Source organism: Delphinus delphis, chromosome 4 (genome assembly GCF_949987515.2).
Source record: "Delphinus delphis chromosome 4, mDelDel1.2, whole genome shotgun sequence".
NCBI lineage: Eukaryota > Metazoa > Chordata > Mammalia > Artiodactyla > Delphinidae > Delphinus > Delphinus delphis.
In genome coordinates this window covers 2,051,516-2,070,452 of record NC_082686.1, presented here as the reverse complement: position 1 = coordinate 2,070,452, position 18,937 = coordinate 2,051,516, and the positions used below count along the sequence as shown (strand labels likewise).

General features: G+C 45.1%; 1 protein-coding gene across 2 annotated transcripts in view; it reads left to right on the top strand.

The window, feature by feature from the left end:
• The window catches only part of TRAPPC10 (trafficking protein particle complex subunit 10), an 88,885-nt gene that overhangs the window by 27,707 nt on the left and 42,241 nt on the right, over positions 1–18,937 (top strand). For both annotated transcript variants that reach the window (XM_060010245.1, XM_060010244.1), the window contains exons 2-5: positions 564–645; positions 4,281–4,416; positions 13,185–13,381; positions 17,539–17,734. In XM_060010245.1, the coding sequence (XP_059866228.1) occupies positions 564–645; positions 4,281–4,416; positions 13,185–13,381; positions 17,539–17,734 (611 nt within the window). The remainder of the gene's footprint in view (positions 1–563; positions 646–4,280; positions 4,417–13,184; positions 13,382–17,538; positions 17,735–18,937) is intronic.

The following is an 18,937-nucleotide window of genomic DNA, read 5'->3' as shown; positions in this document are numbered from 1 at the left end:
TGAGGTCGGGTCTGCCTCCAGGACTTCCTGTGTGGACTCGACGAGAGCAGGCGTGTCCGGTGTCCTGGGTGGCACGGGCACAGAGAGCGTACTGTACGGCTCGGCTCCTAGTGGCATTTGGACGCGTATCGAGCTTATTTTGGTGAAGAAACTCATGTTCACTTGTCCGGGTTTCCTATTCTGCCTGGAGTTTCATGGCTGTTTTGTCCAAGTTGAAGAGAGCAGCAGCGGTATGAGCTGACGCAGGGGTGAGGCTGGCTGGAGCTGGGCCCGCTCCGCCTCCTTAGCTGTCAGACCCTGGCAGGTGACTCCACTTTCCTGACCCTCCCCCTCCTCCTCGTGGGGAGAATCATACCCACCTCAGAGAGGCCGGGCGAGGGTTAGTTAGGTCACATGTCGAGTGCTGGCTTTTCTTGAGACCACTTATTTAAAGATATGAAAAAATCTTGTTTTGTGATGTCATTCTGCTAAATTATTAAGTTGCCTAAAAATACCAATTAATAAATTTTAGAGTCCATTTTTCCTTTATTTACCTTAAAATGCCATTTTTATTCCTGTTGTAGGTGCTGGAGATCAGAATTTATTTACCTCTATTTATCCGACGCTCTCCCAGCAGCTTCCAAGAGAACCAATGGAATGGAGAAGGTATGGTGCCTCTGGTTTTCGCTGCATCTCCCTCCTCGTTTTGTAGGCATTTGTGTGAGCAAGTGAAGTAGTAAGAGTTAAAGGCTAAGTTCTCAGGAAACTGAGTGGAGCCACGTAATTGTGGACCTTCTTCTCTAAGGAATGTGTTGATTTTCTTGACAAGACATAGGATGGTAGAAATGGGACACTTCTTCTGAGCTGAAGGCCCACTTTTGTAGGAATGGTTTCTGATTCCTCATGGCATTTTGGAAAGGAGACGCACACTCTGATTCCACATTAGAGCATGTGCCTCTGTCTGCTGTCTTATGAGACCTTCTCTCTGCCCTGCCTCCTGGCTCTTCTCTTAAGGGTGAGAAAGTGCACAGAAAGATGTTACTTAAAAATTATGAAGGAGGGGCTTCCTTGGTGGCACAGTGGTTAAGAATCAGCCTGCCAATGTAGGGGACACGGGCTCGAGCCCTGGCCCGGGAAGATCCCACATGCCAAGGAGCAACTAAACCCGTGCGCCACAACTACTGAGCCTGCGCTCTAGAGCTCGCGTGCCACAACTACTGAGCCTACGTGCCACAACTATTGAAGTCCACACACCTAGAGCCCATGCTCTGCAACAAGAGAAGCCACTGCAATGAGAAGCCCACACACTGCAATGAAGAGTAGTCCCTGCTCGCCGCAGCTAGAGAAAGCCCGCGCACAGCAACGAAGACCCAACACAGCCAAAAATAAAAATTAAAAATAAATAAATTTATTAAAAAAAATTAGGAGGGAAACCAGATCAGTCCTCCCGTTTGCCCTGTTGTTTGTAATTGTTCCTCTAAGGACTTGTCCTGAGGAAATAATTGACTTTGAATTATCTTACTGGAAGACTAATTTCTGGTAAGATTAGATATTATTTGTAGAAAATGTTTGGATTGTGACTTGTTAATACTGGTAACCTGATTTTAACCAAGGTGTATGAAGAATTTCCTGTTGTTACTCATGTTCATGTAATTCTGATTCTTGCTATGTTATTCCTTTCTGATCACCAGTTTGTAATCTACTAACTTGAAGAGTTAACATTCTAGATGACTTACCCGGGCTCTCTATTGAATCTAGTCTAATTTTTGTGCCCGATTATAGTGTTACAAGGAGTGTATTTAATTACCTACATGTAATATGAAGAGTGTACAGAATGTGGGAGAATTCTCTTACAGAAAAATTATTCAACGTCTCAAGAGGCCCAGTGCTGTGAATGAGAGAAAATAGTCCAGCAAACGGAAGAGTTTAATACCTGAAGAAATGGAGTAATCTGTAAAGGGTTTCCAATAGTATACGTTATTTAAACATTCAGAAAGATAGAAGAAACAGGAAAGGGTGTTATGAGGAAAAAAATGAAATAGAGACACTGCATAGATTTAACACGTATTTTCATCTCTTCACCTTCTTGAAAACTAAATGAGAAAAGAGAACGAGAAATGTTCAAGGACAGAGGAGGGCAGAAGTGGCAGCAGCAGAGATGTGGACGCCTCTCTGGGAGAAGGAGGATGGACAGAGGAATAGGAGGGAAAGCCGAGCCCTTGTGTCTGCAGAGGTGGCTCCCTGAGAAGCAGGCGAGTTCCTGACAGGTGATAGGGCCCGGGGCCCAGGACCTTGGTAGGCGAGGGGTAGAAAGGGTGACAGAAGGCCTGGGCAGGGTTCCCTCTGCCGTGGTGTGTGTGTGTGTGTGTGTGTGTGTGTGTGTGTGTGTGTGTAAAGCTCTTTAGTACTACTTGACATGTTAAAGTGTATATATATTTACTTTGATAAAATTTTAAATTAATTGATTAGATCTTGGGGGGAAAAGATTGAAGCAGAAACTTTACTTGATGCAGTGAACTGCTTTGTAGCTGAAAAGCAAAGTAGTGAGTTGGGAGATTGCGCTTGGAAACTCGAGTTGAATGCTGAGAGCTGGAGTTGGAGGCGTGAAAGGAAAGCTGAGCCGCGAAGGCCAAGTCCAGAAGTTTCAATGTCCCTGTAGAAGATGTTTCAGAAGGAGAGTATAGAGAGGGTGGAGGACAGGCGATACTTGGAGAACTGGCGTCAAAATTCTCCCAGCAGTGAGTTCGGAGATTGCAGGGGCCGCTGAATGTCTAGCAGAATGAAAACAAAACAAAGCAAACAAAAAGCCACGCCAAGCAACAGGGAGAAAAGAAAAACCGCATTTGCAGTCTCTAACAGCATTTAAAGTGCAGCATGAAATGCAGCATTGAAGCAGGGCCTTGAGGGCAAGCACCTCTGAATCTAGAGTTCTGTATTGCTCATACTCATACAAGCGGGAGGACTGCCTCAGCCTCCCCCGGGCCTTGGGAGAGACAGGATGCCAGCTGGGCCCAGGATGGCCGGGGGCCCTGATCTGCCACTCTGGCCGCGTGGCGCCACACGTGTTCTCTCCAGGGTGCTGTTCACGTCGTATATTTGCTGCTTGCCACCGGATGGAGATCGTTGGGAAACATTTTCAGACATGTATGATCAGAAACTGTGCTACTCTCTGTGAAATAATTAAGGAATGTATCTCAAGAAAAGGAAAGTGAACCATGAATTCACAGGATAAAGGAAGCAGCGGCCAGCAAGCAAGTCATAAGTGCTGTGCTGCACTGTGGTGTCAGTGCTTCTACGAATCAAACGATCTAAAATGTCAGATTGTGGAGGGAAGCAGAGAGCAGACAGTGCACTAGCTTTGTCTTGTTCAAGGAGAGGCAGACGTTTACTGCAGTCTTTGAGAGGGAAATGTAAGTTTATGCATGTCAAAAATTAAAATGTAACCAACAGCAGAAAAGAAATAGATGGTTAAGCTTTCAAACTAACAGAGAAAAAGGATGGAAAAAGAAAACTTGATTAATCTCTCAAAGGACAGAAAAAAATAGCCTGAAATAGAAAATCCACAAGTTCGAGCATAATCACATTAAATTTGGTTGGTTTCAGCTTATTAATCACCGACACTCCTTAGATGGGATAAAAAGCACAAAATCCAGCTATAGATATTTAAAAGAGATACAACTACTAGAGGTGAAGAATAGAGGTGTGGAAAAAAGATGTGTGTAGCATAATTTATTTCTACAAGTACAATAAAAACAGCACCCATGCCCTCTGATAGCCGTAGATTAGATGAGCGCAGCTTGTGGGATTGCTCTGTGTGTCCTTTGTTCTTGGGTTGAGAAAACATGGAGGAGGGTGGTTACCACTATTTTATTTATGCTACGTGAATGAAACCTGTTCTTTTTCACCAGACAGTTCTCTTTTTTGGATAATACGGGTTGTCACAAAAGTATTAGAGCAGTTTAAAGCTTTGATAGCTTCACACAGCACTTTTGACAATTGGGAGACTCTTATCTTCTTTTATAGTGACTGTAGGTTAACATCCATTTTTCCCAGAAGTCGGTGTTGCAAGCAAAGTAAAGCCGACAGATTTATGGGGAGCCTTGACATGTCCATGTGGGCTGTGTTTAAACTAAGTTACAGCGTCTTTTCGGATAGCGTATGTAATCGCTACAGTTCAGGCTTAGTGCCCTATCTGTACTTCTGAACTCATAGATGTGATTAAATTGTTGTTGTCGTTTTCTCCTTTTCTTTCTGCTAAACATTCTCATTTTTCTCAGTGACTTGTTAAAAATTGTTTATAGGTCCTATGGCCGAGCTCCAAAGATGATTCACCTAGAATCTAACTTCGTTCAGTTCAAAGAGGAGCTGCTGCCCAAAGAAGGAAACAAGGCTCTGCTCACATTCCCCTTTCTTCATATTTACTGGACGGAATGCTGTGTAAGTATTCATTTAAAGGGAAAAGTTACAAGAACGTGTCTTGGAATGGGGTTAAGTTTCAGAGGTCTGGGTTTTGCTAAGACAGCTATACTTTTTGAAATTTACTTTTTAATTTTAATTTTTTGGTAGTCTTCTCTTTTCTCCATCCTTCAGCCAAGGATGTGGCTTTGCCGTGGCCTGTTTTCTGCTCTGGCCCAGCGCGGGGCACTCGTGGTGATCACCAAATATAGTCTTACTTGTGTTTCCAGTTCTTGTGAGCCATCTCACTGTAGCCTAGTGGGCACTAGGTCTTTTTAATATTTACTTTCAGCTTTGTTTTCATAACACCCTGTACTCAGCTTTGTTTTCATAACACCCTGTACTCACCATCACGACAGTTACTGTACTTACAAATCCTTGTTTGTCTCTGGTTCTGGTTTGCGGGCTCTCTGGGGGCAGGGGACTGTGTCTCCTAACTCACGATCCGTGTCTGGTGCAGGAGGCGCTCTGGGACGCCCATCGAGTGAGGGACGCTGCAGCTGCGGGCACTGTGGCCTTCACTCGTACTTGGCAGTTCTGTGTTTGTGAACCCATTCTTGATGGAATTATTGTTTCATGAACGAATAGAAAATTCTGTGGGTCATTTCTTCCTGTCTGTTTGACTCTAATAAAACAAGCATTTAGCAGTATACAAAATATGTAAATCGTTACATGCTGTGACATTTTAACTTGAAACTGAGGATGCAGAAGTAGTTTTTCTAGTTTTAATGAGAGAGGACTCAGAGCTCACGCCTGTTCTCCCCTTCACCCCGTGCACCTTTTGCCTTTGCTGACCTTGCTTTGTAGCCTTTCCCAGTGGAGTCACGTGGGATGTGCTTCCTCCCGAGGACAAGTGTGATAGCACATGTGAGATGCTGTCCACCAGGGGAGCTCGTTGGAGACTTGGCGCCCAGGGTTTTTATTGGACCGGGCACATAGGCAGCCTCCGCCTGACACACAGCAAAACTCCAGGGGTGGCTAGACTCCTGGGGGAATGCAGATGTTCCGCATAAGCCGTGTTGTTTGCACAGTTTATGCCCAGGGAGGCACCCCTATCACACAGTCACGGGAACCCCTCCAAACTCCAGACCAGATTTAGCCCCCAGTGATGATTCTTCCTGCACCAGTCATTACCAAGGCTTGCACATACCACTTCCCCCCAATTTATCAGTCAGCGCTCTACTCTGGGGAAGAGCCTGTGTGGGCTTCTGTTTTATTTAGTGCTTTATAGTCAATTATCCTTATTATTTTGGTGTTCAAGTTGTCCCAGATTTGGCCAGCGAGAGTCACTTCAAGCTGGCTCCTATGCCTTTTGAGCACTTCCTAGCTTTCTGGTACAGCAAGGTGTTCTGGGTTCTTGTCCCTTTGCTACCCTTGTGCTGGAATCAGCCATTTTTTCACAGAGCCCTGGTTCCCTGGCACTGTGGGAGGGTCCCCGCTTCTATGCCTTTTGACTACACGGGGCTAGGGAAGCACGTGTCTTAGAAATCATGAGTTGATACTGATGCCTCTGATTTTAGCCTCTAACCCCACAGGGCTCTTTCTTGCCTTACCCTGTTCCGTGTTTATGTCTACCCTGCCTCTGACGCATCAACACATTCCCTCACCTGCTCAGTCCTGCAATATGCATAGCGTAGTTTCAGAATTGCTACACCTGTGCTACAGCCAGAAACAAACCTGCTATGAAGAGTGCAGACTTTGTTTGCAGTTCGTGCTTTCCCTAGACTGACAGTCCGCATTCGTACCTGGTCGGGCTGGTCCTTTCCCAGGGGTCATTCTCTTCAGTGTTTGCCTAGTTGCTCTGGCATGTTTATTTTTCCACATGGATTTTAGTATCAAATTACTTTTCTAAGTATTTTACTTTTTAGTTGCTATTGTCAACGGGGTTTTCTCTCCCATTGTATCTTCTAGTTGGTTATTTTTTTTGTATATGAAGACGTTGATTTTTTTCATGTTAACCTTACTGGATTCTTTTATTGTTTGAGTTAGTTTTATCATTGGTTCTCTAGGCCCCAAAGTCTAGGGTTTTCCAGATACCCTATCCTGTCACCTGCAGAGTCTTGTTTCTTCCTTTTCAATTCTTATGCCTCAAATTGCTTTTCCTGTTGTAAGACATTGTCTGGTAGCAGTGGAGACAGTGGGTATCTTTTCCTTGTTCCTGACTTCAGTGGGAATGCCTGTGGTGTCTCCCCACAGTAGGGCGCTGGCTATGGGAATAAGGTAAATTTGAGTGAGTGTGTGAAGGAACTTGCATCCGTTCCTATTTTCTCGAGGGTTTTTATTAGGAATACACTGTTGAATCCTGTTAAAGCCTTTCTCATACCTGGTGGAGATAATCATGATTTTTCCCACTTATATCTACTAATTTGTTGAATTACATTAATGGGTTTCTAATTATTGAACCATACTTGCATTCCTGGTATATTCCACTTGGTCAGAGTATTATTTTCTTAATGTGGTATTGGCGTCTGTTCACATTATTTAGGATTTTTTGCATGTATCAATATATTCACAAGTGATTGGTCTATAACTTTTTTTTCTGCTGTGTTTATCAGGTTTAGGTATCAATGTTATACTTGATTCATAAAAATAACTTGGAAGTTTTTGTTTGTTTTCTCTATCTGAAACAATTTACGTAGCACTAGTACTATCTGGTCTCTAGGGTTTGCTAGAGTTCTCCTGAGAAACCATCTGGACCTGGTACTTTCTTGTGGAATAGTTCCTTGATCACTTTCTGTGTCCCTTCCATGGAAATTGATCTGTTTCAGCCATTTGTCAATTTTGATAAACTATATTTTTCTTAGAAATTATACATTTCAGTTTAAAAATTTTTTTTCATTGAGGTGTATGAAGTGGTCTTTTTTCAACTTTTAAAATATGCTCTGGGGCTTCCCTGGTGGCACAGTGGTTGGGAGTCCGCCTGCCGATGCAGGGCACACGGGTTCGTGCCCCGGTCCGGGAGGATCCCACATGCTGCGGAGCGGCTGGGCCTGTGAGCCATGGCCGCTGAGCCTGCGCGTCCGGAGCCTGTGCTCCGCAGCGGGAGAGGCCACAACAGTGAGAGGCCCGCGTACCGCAAAAAAAAAAAAAAAAAAAAAAATGCTCTGTGTCAATAGTTATTTCCCCATCGTTATTTCTTATTTTGTATATTTGTGTTTTCTTCCTTTCTTCCTTGATTAAATTAGTTGTTTCTCCCCCCCCCAGAGAAACAGGAGTTTTATTTATTAATCTGATATACTATTAGCATGTTTTCTATCTCATTAATTTCTGCTTCCATTTTTATTATTTCCTTCCTTTTGTTTTCTTATAGTTTACTTTGTTCTTTTCCTAGTTTTTTTAAGTTGGGAATGCATTTATTTTCATTCTAAACTTTTTTAGTGATATAGGTCTTTAAAGATGTAAATTTAAATATATTCCCGTGTTCTGTTACTATTTTTCAGAAATTCTCTATTTTCTGTTTGTATCGCCCCTTACGCTCAATAGTTTAACAGAAAGTTTTTTAATCTCCAGAAGGAAGTTTAAAAATTTTTTCACGTTAACATTTCTAATTTTATTGCATTGTGATTAGAGTGGTGTTTTCAATATTTTCTGCTATTAGGAAAATTTTTTTTCTTTGTGACCTAATAAAGTCTTTCTGGATGTTCCATGTGTGCTTGAGAATGTATTTTCTTTGTTTTTAGATTGTAATATTAAATATGTACCCATAAGAGCTTGTACTGATTATGTTGTTGAAGTCATTTATATTTTGTTTTGTCCACTTGATCTATCTTTAACTGACAGTGTGTATGTTAAAGTCTTCTATTATTAGAATGTTTCTATTTCTCCTGCATCTTCTGTAGTTCTGTTTTATATAGGTAGTTGATGTATTATTTAGTGCATGAATATTAATAACTATTATAATCTTTATGGAGTGAAATATGTCATCAAAAACATGGTTTCTGAGTAGTGTTTCATGTTTAGGAAGGCCTTGTCTATCTGAAGATAGTAACTGATTTTCTCCTATGTTTTCTTTTAATATTTTTATAATTGTGTTTTATATTTGGATCTGTATAGCTTCAAGTTATTTTTGTATATGATAGGAGCAGTGTGGGTTCAGTGTCTAATTTGTTGTCTAAATGGGGAGCAACTTGACCTAATATCATTTCATAATAGTCTACCTTTTCCCCACTTACTGAAAATGTCAACTTTAATTAATTAATTTTTATTTATTTATTTATATTTTTTGGCTGCATTGGGTCTTCGTTGCTGCACGCAGGCTTTCTCTACTTGTGGCGAGCAGGGGCTGCTCTTCATTGGGTTGCACTGGCTTCTCATTGTGGTGGCTTCTCTTGTGTGGAGCACGGGCTCTAGGCACGCTGGCTCAGTAGTTGTGGCACACGGGCTTAATTGCTCCACTGATGTGAGATCTTCCCAGACCAGGGATCAAACCCATGTCCCCTGCATTGGCAGGCAGATTCTTTTTTTTTTTTTTTTGCAGTACGCGGGCCTCTCACTGCCGCGGCCTCCCCCGTTGCGGAGCACAGGCTCCGGACTCTCAGGCTCAGCGGCCATGGCTCACGGGCCCAGCCGCTCCGCGGCATGTGGGATCTTCCCGGACCGGGGCACGAACCCGTGTCCCCGCATCAGCAGGTGGACTCTGAACCACTGCGCCACCAGGGAAGCCCCTGGCAGGCAGATTCTTAACCACTGCACCACCAGGGAAGTCCCATCACCTTTATTTTAAAGCAGTATCCTTTATGCACAATATTCTGGACACATCAGTTCTATTGATCATTGTCTGTTCTATGCCTGTACCAGACTTTTAATTACATTTAATTACATTTTTATAATATGTATTGATATCTGTCCTTTTAAAATAAATCTCTTGGCTGGCATGCATTTTCTCTTTCATATGAATTTTAGAATCCGATGGTTAGGTGTACAGATTTTATTTTCCAAAAATGTCTGTACCAGTATCTCCCATCCCACGTGTTCTTCTCTGCACGGCAGTGACACTCCTGCCATGAGAGCCTGGGTCTGTGTTTCCTCCAATGGAATCTGGGTGGGTCTGACTGGCAGAAGAGAAACTATGACTCTTGAGACTGTCATAAAAGGGAATATATCTTTTGCTGCGTCCTCTTGCGATGCTTGCTGTCAGATCCCAGCCACCATTCTCAGAGGAAGTCAGTGCCCCTGTGGGAAGGCCATTTGGAGGTGTGCACTCCCAGCCCCAGCAGATGCTGTCAACAAGCTAGTGTCCATCAGCAGACATGTCATTGCCTTCTCTCTCCTAGCCTTCCAGTGCCACAGCTGACACCACGTGGGGCAGACGAGCTGTCCACCAAATCTCCAGGGTGCAGGTCTGTGAGCAAATCTCTGGACCACTGCGTATTGTAGTGGTTCGTTACAAAGCCATAGGTAACTGGAGCAGTGACTGAAAAGAAAAACGCAAAAGACTGAGGTGTTTTGATTGGGATTGTCTTGGAAAAGTTACACGTTCATCTGAGAAGAATTTTAATGATCATGAATCTTCTCCTCCGGGAACCTGGTTTGTTTCTCCATTCTTTATGGCTTTTTTATGTTTTCGTAGCGTGTCATAATGTTTTTCATAAAAGTCCTGCATTGTTTGCTGGGTGTAGTTTTTGTGGGCCTTATGGATGATGGTGTTCTGTTTTCCTTAAACTTGTTTTCTAGTAGGGAGCCTGTGGGGTTTTTTTGTTTTGTTTTAGTTTTTTTGTTTTGGTTTTTTTTGTTTGTTTTTGTTTTGTTTTTGGTTTTGGTTTTTTGTGGTACGCGGGCCTCTCACTGCTGTGGCCCCTCCCGTTGCGGAGCACAGGCTCTGGACGCACAGGCTCCGTGGCCATGGCTCACAGGCCCAGCCGCTCTGCGGCATGTGGGATCCTCCCGGACCGGGGCACGAACCTGTGTCCCCTGCATCGGCAGGCGGACTCTCAACCACTGCGCCACCAGGTAAGCCCTTTTGTTTTGTTTTATTGATAGTTTTTTAAAATTTTAATTTTAATTACTTACTTAATTAATTTTTTTGGCCGGGTTGGGTATTTGTTTCTGTGAGCAAACTTTCTCTAGTTGCGGGAGCAGGGGCTACTCTTCGTTGCGGTGCGTGGGCTTCAGTAGTTGTGGCACACAGGCTCAGTAGTTGTGGCACATGGGCTTAGTTGCTCCGTGGCATGTGGGATCTTCCCGGGCCAGGGCTCGAACCTGTGTCCCGTGCATTGGCAGGCAGATTCTTAACCACTGCGCCACCTGGGAAGTTCCTATTGATAGTTTTGATTACCATCTGTTAAGAAAATTTTTTGGAGCAAGTTGACAATGTTTAGGAGTTTAGATTTAAAAGTAAAACTCTTTGTTATGTTATTCCACTGGTTGCTTTATGGTTTATAGCAGCGGTCCCCAACCTTTTTGGCACCAGGGACCGGTTTTGTTGAAGACAGTTTTTCCAAGGACCAGGGGTGGGGTGGGGGGATAGTTCAGGTGGTGATGCGAGTGATGGGGAGCGGCAGACAAAGCTTCGCTCGCTCACTCGTCGCTCACCTCCTGCTGTGTGGCCCGGTTCTTAGTAGGTGCGGACCGGTACCAGTCCTTGGCCCGGGGGGTTGGGCAACTCTGGTTTATAGTATACACTGTAAGTTACACCTGTTTCCTTCAAGTCATATTATACTACTTGGGACATAGTTCCTTCCCTTTCCATACTTGTAACTCCCTTCTCCGGCTTGGAGAAGCCAGGCACTCATATCCTCCATATGTTTGCTTATTGGAATCATCGCTGCCTGTGAACCTTCTCCTGTCACCGCTGTCCTGCTGCCCTGTGGCGTGGGTGCCCCCCCGCTCTGGGGCTGATGCTCTGCTGGATCACCCGCTCCCCACCTCATGTGACCCATGACCCGCCTCGGAGGCCCTGTTTGCCCTGCTTGTCCTGGGACACCCCAAGCCAGCCCCCAGTCCTTCGTCATCTGCGCTGTGATGCCCTCCTCACCTGGCTTGACTCTGGTGCCGAGGCGGCTGCTCCCCACTAGGACCCCCTCGTCCCCCTTCCTTCCCTGTGATGGCGTCTTCCTCTCTTGGCTGTGGTTTCCTGAGAGACCCTTAACCTCAGTGGCTCAGCTTGGGTTCCTCTTCTGCAAAGTCAGTGAGTCTTTTTAGGAATGTTTGCTGTTTGCTCACCGTCGTGAGTGATGGACTGGGTTCTGTCCTTCCGATTCCACCAGAACTTTGGGGGACTCTGTCCAGCCGGCCGCTCAGCGAGGCCTCTTCCCGAGAGTCCCCGCAAGCTGCCCCAGAATGTCCCCAGGAGAGGGGCTGGTGTCCCCTTGGGGTGCGGCCACCTCTCCTCAGTGTGGATTCTGGTGAAGGGTGCCCTGAACTGGCCCCGGGACGGCCTTGGAGCTTGTCAGGGCTCCTCACCGCCCCTTGTCCGCCCTGCGATTTGTGTCTGCGCCTTGATTTTAAAGCTGCCGGCCTCTGTGGCTGCAGCCCCCTGGCCTTTTGGTTTCACTTTCCAGGCGTCATGCATCTGGGTTTCGACAGACACCAGCATTGTAAAATCTAAGCTTCCAGTCCTAAGCACTGCCATTGCATGGAAAATACGCAGTATATGTGTATGTTATTGTTTGATATTAATTCACAGAAATGAGATTTTTGCAGGATGGTTTTCCTTTTAATTTTTAACCCAGAGATGTTTTTCAGATTGTACTTATTTCAAATTTAAACTGAGGACATAGCAGTTTAAAAAATTTTTAAGTACTGCCTTTTGGAACTTTTCACTTATTAATTAAACGAAAGGAGGGACTTGATACAGAATTTGAGATTTAACTCGTTCATGGATCAATCACGAGTGTTACTCGAGAGAGACTAAAAAATCCAGAGAAAATATAAGCAGGATAGTAAGGAATCTTTCTATTAAAAGAGGGGAAAGCATGTATTTAGACAGTAGCTGCTAAGTATAGTTTCCAGAGGTTTTTAAGTGCCTGATATTGAAATGAGTTAAGCATCTTGGTTTTTTCACTCTGAATCTGCTTAGTGGATTTATGGAGCGTAACGTCAGTTGTAAATAGAGTTACAAAGCAAGGAACACTTCTGTTTCCCTGCTTCTCCCTGGGAGAGAACCGAGGCTCGCCTCGTTGGCGTTCGCGCAGGCGGGGTGCGCTCTTTAGCAGGCTGGTGTGTGGTGCTCTGAGTCAGGAGCAGCTTTGAGTGTTAGGCCCAGGCCGGCTCCCCTATCGCTCCATGTGAATGAGAACAACTTTCAAAAGCCCTAGAGTGTCCTCTTTACTCGGGTTCGCCTCTGAAGCTGCCTTGCCCCTGACGTGGCCTGCACGTGGCACTGAGGTTAGAGTGGTTCTGAGGGCTCCACAGCCACTCGCCTCTCCCATCAAGGCGGGGCTGTGACCGTGTTGGGACCCTGTTGTGCTTGGGCCCATGGCCTCTGGCCCTGCAGACCTGGGTTTTAAAGTCCCAACTTAGTTAGCAGACTGTGTTGCTGTGGGCAGCTTGCTCGGCCCTTGCCTCTCCACCTCTTCCTCTGTAACGCTGGAAGACCTCCCCCGGCGTCCCTGGTCTTGGGGACAGCGCACACCTGGGGTGTGGTGTGAGCCTGCCCAGAGTGCCAGCAGCCGGGACCAGTGCCGGGCTTTCTGTGCAGCGTCCCCATCCCGGGGCAGGAAAGCGCGCTGTCTTCTGTTATTGGACACATTTGCCATATACACTAAAGGATATTAATTAACCTGCTTTCACAGTGAATTCTTTATTTTCAGGATACTGAAGTGTATAAAGCTACAGTAAAAGACGACCTCACCAAGTGGCAGAATGTTCTCAAAGCTCATAGCTCTGTGGACTGGTTAATAGTGGTAGTTGAAAACGACGCCAAGAAAAGAAACAAAACCAACATCCTGCCCCGGACCTCTATTGTGGACAAAATAAGAAACGATTTCTGTAATAAACAGAGTGACAGGTAAGTGTATGCTTCATTTCACCTCTTTGGGCTGATGTCTGGATGCTACAGTTTACTGGCTTCCGGGTGGTAGTAAATATTTGCTGTGTGAGCACCTGTCCGATGCCTGACACTTGAGCATGTGATGGGTGCTGAGGAGAAGACTAGGTCCCTCTCCTCGTGGAGTTCCTGGCCGGCTGGCGAGAAGCTCTGAACAGTCATCTGCAACGGGTTACCTGGCCGGGAGGCCCCGAGGCCTGGTGACCGTGGGAGAGACCACGGTGGGTCCCCTTGGAAGGCCGGCGATGGGTGTTAGCACAGGAAGGGCTCTGAGAAGTCTGCAGCCTGTGTACAGCAGGCCATTGGGCGTTTCTTGGTGCTGGGACCCTGTGTTTTGTTTACCTTAACACCTAGTAAGAGTTCCTTAAGACAGAAGTAGTTATAAAATGCTGGTTTAGTCTTCCTCAGAAACTCTAAAAGGGAACCTGAGACTTTGGTGGCTACTTCAGCACCTGGACTTACTTTCCCCTCTTGCTCAGCCGTGTCTGCGCCCTGTTCTCTCCTGCTGGTAGCTCACTTCCTGTCTCTTCAGGAAGTGAAGAGTCCATGCCTAGCTGTGCCGGCCAGTGCATCTCAGCACCTGGCCAGTTTAGTCTGTATCTGGCAGTTTAGCACTTGAGGCGCTGGGGATGCGGTGGTGAGCCTCGTCCCTGCTCTGATACTGCGTGGTCTAGCGGCAGGGGCGGGCATTACTTCACACCCAAGTCATCACACTTGTGGTCACCGCAGTGGCAAATGCTCAGACAGAAGGTTCCAGAGTGCGGCAAGAGCTGGGAGTAGGGGAGCTGGCCCGCTCTGGGGGCTAAGAAATGAAGGACGTGCGAGGAGTTAAGGGAAGAGATCCTGGGTGTGTGCGGCCAGGAGTCCCAACCAGACCCTGCCACGTGGCTGCCACTTGACCACATCCTGTGTCAGGCCCACCTGATGAGCTGACAGTTCTCCGGGGAGGGAGCCACGTGTGGGCTTCCTTTCTGTGTTCCACACAATGCTGGGTGCACAGTCATGTTCAGACCTGCTGTATTTAAAGTTTGAGTTCGATGGTTGAGCTTACACTTTATCTTAGGGAAATCTCACTCAATCTGGACTTCCGGGGATTTTTTTCTGTGGTCTGTTATTCATACATTAGTTATCTCAAAGGAATCAGTTTAACATTCTGCTAGGTGCTCCATTACTGAGTGTCCTTTTCCTCTCTGTGGTTAGGTGTACTAACATTTTTGTTCTGAAAGAAGAGTGGACGGCCGTAAGGCCTGTAGGGAAGAGAGCAGCTTTACCATCTGAGGGGAAGTGGGCCACAGGGAATGCTGAGACGGGGGGAGCCCAAAGTCAAACCCGAATGGCCTCTGAGTGGTGTTTTTTTGTTTTGTTTTGTTTTTTAATTAATTAACTTACTTATTTTTTGGCTGCATTGGGTCTTTGTAGCTGCACGCGGGCTTTCTCTAGTTGTGGCGAGCAGGGGCTACGCTTTGTTGCGGTGTGCGGGCTTCTCATTGCGGTGGCTTCTCTTGTTGCGGAGCACGGGCTTCTAGGTGTGTGGGCTCAGTAGTTGTGGCGCAGGGGCTTAGTTGCTCCGCGGCATGTGGGATCTTCCCAGACCATGGCTCGAACCCGTGTCCCCTGCATTGGCAGGAAGATTCTTAACCACTGCACCACCAGGGAAGTCCTTGAGTGGTTTTTAATATAACAAAAGAAATCATATTTGTTTGGGATTTTGTTAAGTAAATAAATTGGTACTAATGGGGTGTGTTAGTCTAAGCTTACGAAAAGTTCAAATTGTGTAATAATTTTTTTGAAGTGCTTATTGATTGTTTTTGTCTACGTTATAATTTTATCTAATTTCCAAAAGTACGTTTCTGCTAGGCCCATTTAAAACTAACTTGCTTTTAATGATTATTCTTTATACAAAAAATTTAACTTACTAAAATTTTTAGCATTTCATCTTCAATATTTAGAGATGCCTTCTAACATTTTGATTTTCATGAATTTGCAAAGCCACCTTTGACAAGTCTGTACTTAAAAGTATAGATTTCACTTAATACAGAATGTTTTCTTTGAACAGTAAATGTATTTCTACACTATTATTGTTAGTATATAGTAGTCCATAGTATTAATGCACTATAAGTTATTTATACAGTCCTCCACTGGACTTATAAGTTATTGCTTACTTATTATTATAAAATTGTAAACATCATTCTAGCTCAGATGTTATCTACATCCTTAATTATTTCCTTAGGATAACTCTCTAAAAGGAAAATTGCTTGGTGAAAGTTTTTGTGCATTTTCAGGCTTTTGCTAAGTGTTGCTGAAGCAGAGGGTCGTGTGTTAATTGTCTGTGCCAGCAGCGTCCCCGTGACTGGTGGAGACCCCAGCCTGGAGCTCCTTGCCATGCAGCCGCGTGCCATGTGGACGCTGCTCTACTCCAGCTCAGACTCCACCACGCCTGACTTGAGGAGCTGTTCTGGATTCTCCCTTTCTCAGTTAACTACGCTCGATGTGAATTTCTGAAGCATAGTTTGTTGTATTAATTAATAAGAGAAGAAGAAGATGTAGTAGAAACAGTAAATGTTGAAGGGCATAATAAGGGATAGAGAGTGTAATGAATATATTGTCTGATTGATAGGCACCAGGTCACTGAAGGAAAACATCGTTTTGGTGATTGGTGTTTGTGTCAGCTTCCTTTTTCATCTACCCCTTGTAGGTGTAGAGAACTCTGTGTCTGGTCAGGAATAAACAGGGATTATAATCCTTGAGAATGCCTTAAGGAGAAACTACTGAGCTGATAGACCCTCGCAGCTCATATAGTGAATAAACACGTGAGTCCTTTGAGGGAGGGGGCTTAGGAGTGAGCTGACTGGACCCCTTTATCTTTCAGGGGAAGAAACAGAATCTAGTGGGGATGGAATGACTGAATTAAAGCTGGCCACCGACTTAAAAATCTTCTTCTTGGTGCTGGTTACTCACCTGGTGGACCACCTAGACTATGGCTGTTTCACCCTGTGTCCACTGATTTATAATCCGTAGCTTTAGTCCTCCCTCCAAGAGGTATGATGGAGCTCAGAGAAAATGAAACTTAGAATCTGTTCATTTTGCTACTTGCTGGTAGTTCAGGTAAAATATTTACAGAGGAGGAGTGTTGAAACTCATAGCATCAATATTTAAAAGTTATTTCTGAGTTCAGATTTATTCATCTTTCTGAATTATTGTTATCAAGGATAAAGAAAGTTACCTTTTCCAGTCTCTCGGATGAATGTGCTGCCTTTTCCAAATCCATTGGAAACACTTGTAATTTTATGCCTTTGATATTTTTGCACCATGCGTACAAAGTCTTTTTGTAGTGAAATTGTATTATACCTACACGTTAAGCAATATCTTTCTAAGCCTTTATTGATGAAGTATTTATTAACGCTGCTCTCGAGGCGCTCACAGTCTGGTGGGAGAAACAGACCAGCAAAGAGAGGAGGCGTTTCCAGGGCGCACTGACTGCTGTGGTCGTGGAATCGCAGTGGGTCCAAGCGCAGAGCAGCAGGGGCGAGGCTGGGGGAGAGGTTCAGTGAGGGTGTGTCAGCTGAGCAAGGCTGTGCGGGGAAGGTGCTGGGTAAAAAGACGGGAGAGCATGAGAAGCTGAGTGGGCTTGAGCTGGAGATAGTAGGAACCAAAGCTGGACAACTGGGTTGGTCCGTGTTGTCATGGGCCTCGTGTGCCATGTGAAAACATCTAAATTTTAGTCTGTCAGTTGCAAGGAACCAAAAGGTTTTTGGAGGGGGCAGGGCAAATGGGGTTTGGGAACTGAGTGAGATACGATCAGCTTATTTTCCAGAGAGCCCTGGGGGCAGGATCTAAGACTCAAGACTCATCGTAAATCCCTCTCCCCCTTTCCAGTCCATTCTACAGCAGCACTCTTGGGAACAGCATTGACTGCTCATGTGGCATTAGATCAGTTCACGATGAAGCCTTTTCCCGATCTGATTTCTCACCACCTGCCTAATGTTTTCTACCCATTAAAGAAGGAAGGAAGGAAGGGGAGGGAGGATGCCAACCTGCGCCCCAGGAAAGTGGTAGCCGGGGGGGCAGCGGTTCTGTGCTTGCGGTGGTTTCTTCACAGTCCGTTCATCTCTCCACAGGTGTGTCGTGCTCTCCGACCCCTTGAAGGACTCCTCCCGAACTCAGGAATCCTGGAATGCTTTCCTGACCAAACTCAGGACATTGCTTCTTATGTCTTTTACCAAAAACCTAGGCAAGTTTGAGGATGACATGAGAACCTTGAGGGAGAAGAGGACTGAGCCAGGCTGGAGCTTCTGTGACTATTTCATGGTGCAGGTACTTGGCTGATTATATAGAACTAGGCTGTTTCCTTCTTCTCTCGTTCCCTTTCATTCTTTATGAATAAGGCAGCTCTCTTGGTAATTCATATTGACATAGTTTTTAAAACCAAAAGACAATACGGTAGGTAACAAATGATGCTTCATCCTCTTGGCTTCTTAAGCAGAGGATCAGAGAGGTCTGCTGAGTAATCATTCTGTCAGCTGCCTGCTGCTTCAGAGCTTGGCGTCTAGCCTTTTATGAAGTGGCCTTGTTCTCAGAGTCCTTCTGGTTTTGTTAGCGTCTCGGGCCTCCTGGGGTGTCTCCCGTGGACATGGCTTAGGCAGAGGAGTCCCAGCAGTCGTGATGATCCTGATGATAAAGACGTCCACTCTGTGCCTGGTGCTGTGATTAAATTATGACTTCCCAAGAACGTTTCCTCTGTAGTTTTGTTTTATAACCTTGGGTTCCAATAAAAGATTGTCTTAAGCTGGTTTCTTTACTCTAGTTTACAAAAGTATGGTCTGTAATCAACTCTTTCTCTCTTTTTAAAAAAAATTATTTATTTTTTATTATTATTATTTTTGGCTGCGTTGGGTGTTTGTTGCTGTGTGCGGGCTTTCTCTAGTTGTGTCGAGCAGGGGCTGTTCTTAGTTGCGGTGCACGGGCTTCTCATTGTGGTGGCTTCTCTTGTTGTGGAGCATGGGCCCTAGGTGCGCGGGCTTCAGTAGTTGTGGCTCGTGGGCTCAGTAGTTGTGGCTCGCGGGCTCTAGAGCACAGGCTCAGTAGTTGTGGCTCACAGGCTTAGTTGCTCCACGTCATGTGGGATCTTCCCAGACCAGGGATCGAACCCATGTCCCCTGCATTGGCAGGTGGATTCTTAAACACTGTGCCACCAGGGAAGTCTCAACTCTTTCTCTTTTAAGAAGAAAAGTCTTAAGAGAACAAAGTGATGTGTAATAGAGTAGTTTGGGGGAGGAGACCTTCTTAACACTGCGGAGTGATACGAATGTTGCTCTTTGGGTTCCTTGTTCTTGTTTACCATGTTTTGACTGAAAAAGTGTAATTTTCATATTTAAACATCACTTGTATATTAATCACTGAAGAAATAATGCATTTTGAATAAATAAAAGACCAATTCTCATTAGAAATTTTGAAGTTTATCTCTTATTCTGATGCTTCTGTCTTAGTGGTATTTGGATGATTTTGGTCACTTAAGGG